Here is a 10,846-nt window from a genome sequence, read left to right as displayed (position 1 = left end):
TGCCTTAAGCACTTAAAAATAAAGACAATGGGAGATTTATTATTAGAGAAATTTTTAAAATCAATTTTGACTGTCTGGAGTCTGGATTTATCAAATCTCACACAATGTTCAATAAGTTAGGAGCACCTAGAAAAATGAGTTATTCAATGACTCAAGCGGGTTTGCTAAATTCTTTTTAAGACTAAGGCCCCATGTGGCGAACCGCAGCAAAAAAAAAAAATGCAGCAGAAAGAAACACAGTAGAAAGGCATCCTGTTTTTTTTCCAGAATGTGTGGATGAGATCAGTAGAATCTCATTTACTTTGCTAGTGCTGTAAAAGACAATGTTTTTTTTTTGCTGCATTTCCGCAATGTGGGGCCTTAGGCCGGGACCCCATGGACTGGAAACTCCACGATTTTCCCATGGTGGAAACGCCGCTGGAAAAATTGCAGCGTTTTACAGTACTTGCAAAGTGGAAGGGATTCACGCTGCGATTTCCAAAAACGTTGCGGTTTTGAAAATCGCAGCATGTCAATTATATCTACAGAAATGCTGTCGGCTTCCCCATAGATTATTGTAACAGAAAGTCCGCGGAGGAAAACTCTGTGCACTTTCTGTTCAAAGCGCTGCGTTTCCGGCCCGTGGGGCCTTAGCCTAAAGTTGATAAATCTGCAGTATACACAGCTAGAAAGGCTCACCATACCCACTTCCACACCCACTTTTAAAAAATGCAGTGAGTGGTGCAGAAACCAAAAAGTCGCAAAATTTCAGCTGAAAATTCTCAGCTTTGCTACTTATTTTATACTATAATTCTGGAGTGTGGATTTTTATAAATTATGCTCTGATGGTTTTTACATTGTATGTGGGGGCAATAATATTACTTCGGCTAAATTGTTCAATTTGGTTTCTGTATACTGTGCAAAGGGATTTTAGTTGATAATATGGATATAATGATATACCAGAAGAGAGACAGATACAGTGCTGTGAGCCGAAACTCATATTAATGTGAAATGGTTCCAGGTTGAGACCAAAATTCTACACTTTTATAAGTGAAGAGTCAGGCTCATGATGATGTTCATTTATTGATATGCCATTTATAGGGCATATGGACAAGGGTTGTCTTCATTAGACCACTTCTTTATGAAAAATGTTTAATACAGAGATGTAACACCTTAGTACTACCAGCCCATTTATTAAATGTATTATCTGTAATTCAGATCTTTCCATGAGGAATCCAAAAACAGCTTTAGGTTCGGCTTGGCTCATCGTGTTTGAACTAACCAATAATCAAAAATGACTAAAGGAAAATAATAAAACATACAATCATAAATACATGACACAATTTATATACATTTTTTTGAGAAATTTATTTGGTGGAAATCACCAGGGGAAAAAAAAAATCCCAAATAATTTAAAACCGCACATTGTATTTCAGCAGAGGGCAATAGAACAATAGTACATTTACATTTCGGATGTAGTTTTTGCACGATCATGAGTTGTCAGGTTCTTCTAAAGAAAGTCGAATAAGGCGGTTGAGGAGAGATGGAGATGATAGTTCATGGAGATCTATAAAAGATAGTAAAAGTGATGGTTTATCTAAACATGTCTATGATATGTCTACAATCAACTATAAAGAGAATCTAAAGATGTGATATTTACATGGATTGAATAATCTATCTATGACCCGCTTAAGTGATAGATCCATTAAAAAAATAAACTGACAGATTTTATAGATTTTATACATATAGTCAGGTATGGAGTAACATTACTAAGCACATACCATATTATCTTCAGCCAGCCATAATGTGCTTGATAAAAGCTGAGAAAGAAAGAGATATGAATGTATGAATGAGTATTGCATAATACTTAATTTTCCAAAGGCACTGCAAGGTTCACTTGTATGTTAGCAGCTTCTGGGTAACTGGGGGCAACAACAGGGGCGTATCCTGAGGGGGTGCAGAGAGTGCAGTCGCAGCGGGGCTCAGGAGCTTTAGGTGGCGCATAAGCACTGGCACCAGTATTGGGATCCCATCTGGCCCATAAACCTAGGAGACGCACAGATTACCCTAACCACACTAAGGTTCATTAAACTCCTTAGCACTAGAGATGAGTGAACAGTAAAATGTTCGAGATTTGATATTCATTTCGAGTAGCCCCTCAATATTCGACTAATCGAATCGAATATCGAACCCTATTATAGTCTATGGGGGGAAAATGCTCGTTTCAGGGGTAGGCAACGTCCAATCAAATTATACTTACCAAGTCCACGAGTGAGGGTTGGGCTGGATCCTCCGAGCAGACTTCTCCTTGCAGCGTCCCCGCGGCGTCTTCCGGCTCTTCATTCACTCTGCCAGGCATCAGGCCTGGGCAGAACCAACTGCGCATGCCCGCACTACAAGCGGACATGCGCAGTCGGCTCTGCCCAGGCCCGATGCCTGGCAGAGTGAATGAAGAGCCAGAAGACGCCGCGGGGAAGCTGCACGGAGAAGACTTCTAGAGGTAGGAGAAGAACCAGCGTTGATTGGCCGACTGTATAGCATTCGGCCAATCAATGCTGGTTCTGCATTGAACTTTTACATTCGAACAGCGAGTGGTACTCGATCGAGTACGAGTATTTCGAATACCTACTCGATCGAGTACTACTCACTCATCTCTACTTAGCACCCATAATCATCAATAGCAAGAATTCACTGTAAGGGCCCATGCACACGGAGTTTACGTGTGCGCATTTTAGCATAATACACGTGTATAGAATACACGTGTAAATATAGCAGTCCCATTGACTTGAATGTAAATTTTTACACGTGTAAAAACACGCCAAAAAACGTGACGCGATGCTAAAATGTGCACACGTAAACTCCGTGTGCACGGGCCCTAAGGATGAGGTAGGGGGGCCCGGACAAAACATTGCATGGGGCCCACAAGACTATAGTTATGCCACTGGGCACCAGCAACTGTGGAAACCCTGTTCTCTGCCAATCACTGAGGCACGCCTTTAATACAATCCCATACATTAGATTGAACTGTAAATGAATGAGACAGTAAACCTTGAGAAGATGTTGATGAAGACACTTATGCAGAAGTCTTCTCCATAATGCTAATGATTGTTTGCACTACTTAAAATGTAGCATAGTTATTGTAATACCTTCATAGTTAATGCATCCATTGGCATCTTCCTGTCCTGCAAGCAGCTGTTCTACTTCATTTTCTTGCAGCTTCTCACCTATATGTGGTAGGGACACATTTTGAGTAACATGTCCAACATTTATTTCTCTATTTTCAATTATCATACCAAGTAGTCACTGCCAAGTTATTCCTATGCAGCAATTTTATTTACCTAAGGTGGCCAAGACATGGCGCAATTCAGCCCCCATCACCGTGCCATTGCTCTCTTTGTCAAATACACGTAGTCCTTCTACAAAGTCCTCAAAGGAACCTTGGTCCTTATTTTTTGAGATATGCTGGAGCATCGGAAGGAAGGTCTCGAAGTCAATGAGTTTAGTGTTTAGTTCTGAAACAAAGTAAATATTCTATTATAGTCATAAAATATAGAGTAATAGGGATCATTTCCTTGAATATCCATAATACCACCATATGCATCACACAGCGATCCTATAAGCAATATTTACATGTCTGACCTAAGCTAGATTGTATTCTGGATATCCTTCATAATATCATGTGTTTAATGGAGCTACATCCAGACAGCTGGCAGGCTTCGGGCATTAAGTCATCAAGTGTAAGGTCTTTGAGGTGACCAGTTCTGAGATTTTCTGTACTCTGGCATTGACTGCATATAATGGATAACAACACACATACCACTGCTTAGTGAAATGTCAACGGCCTTCCCCATGGGTCAGCAGTAGGAATGTGATGTTCAGTGTTGGCATCTGGACTGTAAATGGCATGGACATAAGTTACTAACATAAATTACTGACCTTGTATGTCCTTTCAATACTAGGACTTAAATAATCAGATCCCCCACAAAGAGAGTGGGTGAAATAGCCGCAATCCCTTTGAGCCATCTATATCCTTTATGCTCTGACCCAGAATCTTTTCATAGCTTGGGGCTTGAGGGGGTTTAATCCCTCATGCAGAAATAGAACAAGACATGATGCCAGGTGTTTGTACCAAATGGAAGGTATGTCACATACAGCCAGAAAATCCTGGGACGCACATATCAGTTTACCAAAGCATTACTATTTATAAGGTGGATTGTCTTATTCTGGCTTATGTTCCCATGCCTGAAGTCTTGACATTCTCCTTCTTTTATGTATACTGCATAAAAAAGATATGGTGTCATCCTTCTACTTTGGCCATTGCATTGTAATGGCAATTCAGATATTCTATCCTATCAATTCCAATGCAGTGGCTTAGATTTCCCATCAAATTAAGAAACATTTCATTTTTGACCATTTTGACACTCATGAAAGGCATATTCTACACTGAACTAGAGCAAATGTGATACATTTTTATTGTCGACAAACATTCTTCTTTTAAATATAATGAATGATAAGTTGTCTGGGGCACCAAAACCAACAAGAAGTTGGCTTATTCAACAGCAAGATTGCACTTTGACAGAAAAAAAGATGTATGTTCACTATGTTAATAATGGCTCCTACAACAGTACAATGGTTTACAAGAGATTTTTTTGGTGGTAGATGTCTTATAAAGAAAAAAAAGCCTTTCTATATGCCCTATTAGACTATATTGACATTGAATGGTTAAGCCACTCAAGGCCCTCCTCCTATATACACCGATATAGAGCCACTCATGAAGAATAGGAACTACTATGGGAGAAAAAACTTGAAGACCCTATTTAACGAGGACCACCATTAGCAAGTTCAGAGAATGGAAATATTATGACTATTATGGCATTCACTAAATCCCACTAGTCTTTACCTTCTTTCCTAGTCTACACAGCTCTCTACATATCAATACTGTCTCTTGCTCTTCTCCCTTCCAAAGTGACAGAGCTTCCCTTCACCTTTTACATTGGAGTAGGTTCTCTTTGTACCATATGGCATCCGACATACCACTACTACGTAAAATGTCTATGGCAAGTAAAATCCATAAGAGCAACTCATCTTGTTTAATTCTTACCTTCTGGTTTGGGTCTTCCAAGGACTTTCATTACTTCTGCATTAGTGGGATTCTGTCCCAAAGCCCTCAAAACATCTCCGCACTGTCCGTATGTGATCTTCATCTCTCCCCCTGGGGTGCGGTCAAACAGCTGGAAGGCCTCTTTGAATTCTGGGAGAGAATAAAAAGAAAGCTTCTAAATACTGCTTTATTAATACTATATAAAAACAAAAAGTCATTCCAAAAACCAGCACATGAATATACGACTATATTTTCGAAGGCACACATTTCTCCTTAAAGGGATATTCTTATGTTGGTCAAATATGGTGGAGATAGGTAAATGTGCCTTATCATTCCACTCACTAGATTGGAAGTTACAAAAACTGCTACACGGGGTTGGTGATACATTGTTTCCAATGTTTTTGGAAGTAAAAAATTTCCCCTATTTCTAAATCTCAAGAGTCCATGATATAAAACTATCCACAGAAATAAAATCCTATTATCCAGTATTTCAACAGTGTAACTTGAATGGAATTACAGAAGCAGCTGAACAATATCACTTACCACAGCAGTTAGGTCCTATGGGGTCAGGTTACTATTCTATATGGTGGGTCTAAGCTACAACCATTCCGCCGTCCATTCCACTGGACATTCTTTTCATTCCAGATCCTTTCTTTGGCAGTCTAATTCTGTGACAATGCTCAAGGTTTTGTCCTTTACAACAGTTTCATATGTCAAGGCCTTAGAGAATATCTCTAGCTTACAGGCTATGGACAGCGTTCAGTATGTTTTTTATTACATTGTATGTCTTTTGGGCTTAAAATGTAATGCTTTGGCTTCTACAACTTGCAAGTAAAAGCACTACAATACAAGTTTTATAATACCATTTGTTATCTAACCTGTCAGACTGGCTGCCCGATGACTCCTTCTCCAACCCTCATCTTCACTCTTCCCATAATCTTTTAGGCCCAACATTGCAAAAACACAGCATTTTGGCCGCTGCATTTTACATTACCTACAAATGCCTAATCCCATCTACCCATTGCTGGAAAAAATCTGCAGCAGAAATGCTGTGATTAAGAAAACGCAATCGTTTTTGGAAATCGTAGCATGTCAATTTTACCTACGGAAATGCTGGCATTTTCCGTATAGGTATCATAGAAGCAGAAAGTCCAAGGAGGAAAACTCTGCAAAATTTCTCAGTGTTTTAAGGCCGAGTGCCCTACATGCTACAATTTACGCACAGCGTAAAAGACGCAGCATTTTACACTCACATCAAAGTAGATAGGATTCTAGTGAATCCCTACCTCACTTTGTGCAAAAATTATGCGCAGCAGACATGCTTTGCTTTTCAAAACTGTTGCGGTTTTGTAAATCACAGCATGTCAATTATACCTACGGAAATGCCGGCGGTTTCCCTATAGGTATAATTGAAGTAGAAAATCTGCAAAGAAACCTCTGTGAACTTTCTGTGAAAAACATTGCAGGAAAAACCGCAATGCGTTGCCGCAGCGGTTTTTCCCGCACTGCTTTTTTGCTGCAGGACACTATGTGAGGCTTTAATTTGACAATGATTTCTGATCAGATCAGAAATGGTCAGGAGTGGTAAAAAAAAAGGAAACGAGAAGGAGCTGTCCATAGTCAGTCTGAAGGATAAAATACAAGAAAAAGGTATTTTACAGTTTGTATTGTAGTGCTCATACATCCATACTGTAGAAGCCAAACAATGCAACATTTTTAATTAAACCCCATTACATAAATTCACTTTATCCCTAAATACATACAACTTGAGAATAAAAAATTGCTGCAAAGTTTACATAGAATTTAAAGCCAACCTGAGGCCCACATTGCAGAGATGCAGCTTTTTTAGTTGCAAATCTTTGAGCCAAAGCCAAGAATGTCTACGAAAGGAATGAGAAATATATAAGAAGTTCTTATACTTCTACCTTCTGTTCAATCCACCCCTGGCTTTGGCTCAAAAAACGTAGCAAAATATGCAACAAAAAATGCTGCATTTCCCCAATGTGCGGCCTTAGACATGAAGACACTGTCTGGTGATCCTCACTAAGCTTTCTTTTGCTGAAAAGTCAAGTTATAAGATTTAAAACCTTAGATTGGCAAATGGAGAGAGCAGCTTCCTCTAGTCATGGAGGCGAGGAGCAGCTTCATCTAGTCATGGAGGCGAGGAGCAGCTTCATCTAGTCATGGAGGCGAGGAGCAGCTTCATCTAGTCATGGAAGCGAGGAGCAGCTTCATCTAGTCATGAAGGCGAGAAGCAACTTCATCTAGTTATGGAGGCGAGGAGCAGCTTCATCTAGTCATGGAGGCGAGGAGCAGCTTCATCTAGTCATGGAAGCGAGGAGCAGCTTCATCTAGTCATGAAGGCGAGAAGCAACTTCATCTAGTCATGGAAGCAAGGAGCAGCTCATCTAGTCATGGAGGCTGGGAGCAGCTTCCTCTAGTCATGGAGGCGGGGAGCAGCTTCACCTAGTCAGTGATTGCACTAAATCACACCATGTGAGGCTCGCAGTTAGGTAGGGTGTCAGGTTAAGAGGGACATGTCAATCACGTCGCACAGGGTGTGATCTAGCACAATGACTGCATTACTACATGAAGCTGCTCTCCACCCTCATGACTAGTTAAAGAAAAGTTGCCTATGCCAACCTAAGGTTTCAATAGCATATAAATTAACTTTTCAGCAATAGAAAGCCGAGTGAAGGACACCATAAGAATGGCCATTATTTCATGTGGTACATAATGGACCAGTTTATAGTAGAGAAACCACCTGACAGGTTCCCTGTGAACATTTGGTTGACAACTTTTGTAAGTGTATGGCCAAGTTTAGGGGGAGAACACACAGTGTGGCGCTGGCTGCATCCTGGGCTTCCGATGCTTTCAGTTAACACAGAGAAAGATGTGTTGATCTAGTACCTATGACTTGTTACCGGTAGCACGGTCTTGCAGGTTACCATACTGCCGGTAACAAATTGCAACAATTCTTTCACTGTGTTAACTGAAAACACTGGTGGCATGGCGCAGTTTGTTCTAGAGTGAGGCTGGCACAAAAGTATGCATCTTTACTCGTAGATGTGTCTGCAACGTTATTAAATTTAGCATTAAAATACAATAAAGAAAATTACCTTCAATCTGATCTGCAGTGTACTCAATCTGTAGACAAAGGAAAATATGATACTATTAGTAAAAAAAAAAAAATCTGTAAGATTACTGTAAATAAAGACAAAGATATTGGACAGTAAAAATGAAGACAAATTCATCAATAGGTCTTATAATAAGAAGTCTGGCACTGGACCATGTGTCCATAAATGTACGCTCTAACAGGAGGGGGTTGTGTTTCAAGCCTCTAGAGACCCTGTGGGTTGTCATTGCAGCCATTTGTGCTTCAGTACTGGAATGCCATATCCTTTTGTGCAAATACAAGTGTTGGAAAGTCATCTTGGGAGACAGGTCTATATAATTGTAGGAGTTTGATAGTGTTTATGGGCCACTTACTACCTATCTTAGTAATGAGCTGGGTCAACACATTGCATTTATGTATCTTTTGCATGTTGGTACATTTATCATGGGTTGGTATATTTAAGCAAATTCCTAAATCAATGATCGGATTTGGAGTTAAGCCTTAGAATGATGTCTGCCATCACCACCCCACAGACAACTGTTGTCCAGCCATGTATCTTCATATAGTCAATTATATCAGAGGCTAAGATTGCATGGTGATACTGTAGGAGGGGATTTCATTTAAGGATCCTAAATCCCTGGACATGCCAACTTATCTCAAAGGTGCAGACAGAATATTGTGTTCTTGATGATTGCTGACATTATGACATTATGCTTTTCTGAGTGTTATTAAATGTCTCTGTGTGATAGGATTCCCATCTACTAGTTGTCATATCTCATACATGGACCAGAATGTCCCTTGGCACATTATCATATGGCACGAGTTATCTCATCACCATATAAAGAGCACAAAGGTTTCTATATTCAGATTGGCAGAACCATTGAATCTTTGGGAGAAAACTGTACTTTCCACTTAAGCACTATGCAGCAACACAAAAGAGCTCCCATAGGTATCCTATGGTGGCACATATAAAATAATGAGCGTGGTTACCATAGACAAGTTATATGAGTTCTGGAATACTGATGAATATAAAAGCTGATGGATCTCCAAAGATGTTGCCTTAACAAGCTTCAATAATGTGTAAACTTTCGTTACACAATAGTGTAAATGCTTGCAGGCAACCACTTTGGATAGCTGAGATTACAATTACAAATCTTCACATATGCTAGAGATATTAATTGTAACATTCCCAAACTACTATGTATAAGGCATATCCTTCAATGATCTGGTAATAAAGCCACCCATAAAGACTGTCTTCACCTCTGACTACAATTTTTACTACAATATCATAGAATTACCACATGTAAACATTAGTTATTCGATTAGCGAATAGTCATATAAGAAAGATATTGACACATTTTATTCACTGTCAAAACTACCTTTACTAGTCGTAGAAAGACATTTAATGAAATTAAGATTTTGTGATATTATGTTAAATAATTAATAGTTTTACATAAAACTGCAAATAAAGCTATTAAATTATAGTAAAGGTTTTTCGGTTTTATGTAAATTACATACAAAGGGCTATAAGAGCTAGAGGGATTTATCAGTTATCCCCCTTCCTTTTCCCCCTAGCTACAAGGAGTTTGACTAGAGCGGCCATTGCGCCTAAGCCCCGCCATTGCATGTAAAGTCCATGGTATTAAAATAGGCAAACACAGTTCTTGGCTTCAGTGAAAATCCTTTGTTGCATCTTGAAGCTGAAAGTCCTACAGATATAATACTTCCAACAGCTGAGATGTTACCACATTTGTGGCTAGACTAGATGAGCCTCTGTAAACTACACAGTCTAGACACCAGGCTCATACATGTTACGTCCTAATACATTGCAGCAAACTATCTGAACAGGGAAGAGACTTGTCTCACATAGGACTTTCTAGAGTGGGTACAGTTGTAATAAGATCATAACTGTGAGAACAAGGACTATAAGAGCCTTAGTGTGTAAAGAAGATTACTTCCATTCAGTGACAGCAAGCAGAGATGTTGCCCAGTACATTTTCAAAGATCCTGGCATGCTGTATACTCCCCTATATTATTGAATACTTACTGTGACACTTTTTGGATCAAATGCAACCTCCTTTGGGGGCTCTGGTGCAGGAGGTGCTGGGGCAGCAGCGGGCTTGGCGGCCTCCTTCTTGGGTTCTGGCTTCTTGGGGGGCATGATGTCTGTGTGCTAGGGCTTCTTGGGATACAATGAATGAGATGGGAGGGATGACAGAGCCAGGGTGGTCACTCAGTCCCTTCTTATATCCAGGGAGAGGGAGCTGTGCTACTATAAAAGGAAGAGTGACAGAGAGAGATGTCCCACATGACACGTATTCATCATTGTTATCAGCCCTAACCTATCCTGACATATTAACACTTGTTCTGCCAAATCACAATGTTCCTGCTGGACAGCTGGAAGAACACACAGTAGCTGCGAATCTATTCTATACAATTGTGAAACTGCCTATGGGACCTGAAGTGATGGTCATATTGTTTGTCTAGTTATGCTTGGTAAAATCCATCCTGATTGTTGTAATGGTAGTGATATTGGTTATCACTCAGCTTTCCTGGAGTCCTGATTATCAATAAAGGTGAGGATCAATAACATTTAAATAAGGCTTTATTCACACTTGGAGTCTCCATTGTTAACTCCACTGCAGAATCCA

General features: G+C 39.9%; 1 protein-coding gene across 1 annotated transcript; it reads right to left on the bottom strand.

Moving 5' to 3' along the window:
• Positions 1-1,361: 1,361 nt before the first annotated feature.
• LOC142208525 (myosin light chain 4-like) lies at positions 1,362-10,403 on the bottom strand. The gene is made up of 7 exons (XM_075277094.1): positions 10,243-10,403; positions 8,200-8,227; positions 5,081-5,230; positions 3,318-3,491; positions 3,126-3,203; positions 1,761-1,799; positions 1,362-1,546 (listed from the first exon to the last, which is right to left on the bottom strand). Exons 1-6 carry the CDS (start codon positions 10,354-10,356, stop codon positions 1,771-1,773), a joined length of 573 nt encoding a protein of 190 aa, XP_075133195.1. The 5' UTR covers positions 10,357-10,403; the 3' UTR covers positions 1,362-1,546; positions 1,761-1,770.
• Positions 10,404-10,846: the final 443 nt, after the last annotated feature.

This window comes from Leptodactylus fuscus, chromosome 6, assembly GCF_031893055.1.
Source record: "Leptodactylus fuscus isolate aLepFus1 chromosome 6, aLepFus1.hap2, whole genome shotgun sequence".
NCBI classification, from domain to species: Eukaryota; Metazoa; Chordata; class Amphibia; order Anura; family Leptodactylidae; genus Leptodactylus; species Leptodactylus fuscus.
This window is presented reverse-complemented; position numbering and strand designations above follow the sequence as displayed.

What these genes read in the sequence shown, in the direction of transcription:
- LOC142208525 (XM_075277094.1), bottom strand. Translation starts at nt 10,356, where the DNA reads ATGCCCCCCAAGAAGCCAGAACCCAAGAAGGAGGCCGCCAAGCCCGCT. An exon ending in CACTGCAGATCAGATTGAAG is followed by an intron (nt 5,231 to 8,199) that starts GTAATTTTCTTT and finishes ATTCTCTCCCAG; the next exon opens with AATTCAAAGAGGCCTTCCAG. An exon ending in TGGATGCATTAACTATGAAG is followed by an intron (nt 1,800 to 3,125) that starts GTATTACAATAA and finishes TTTCTTTCTCAG; the next exon opens with CTTTTATCAAGCACATTATG.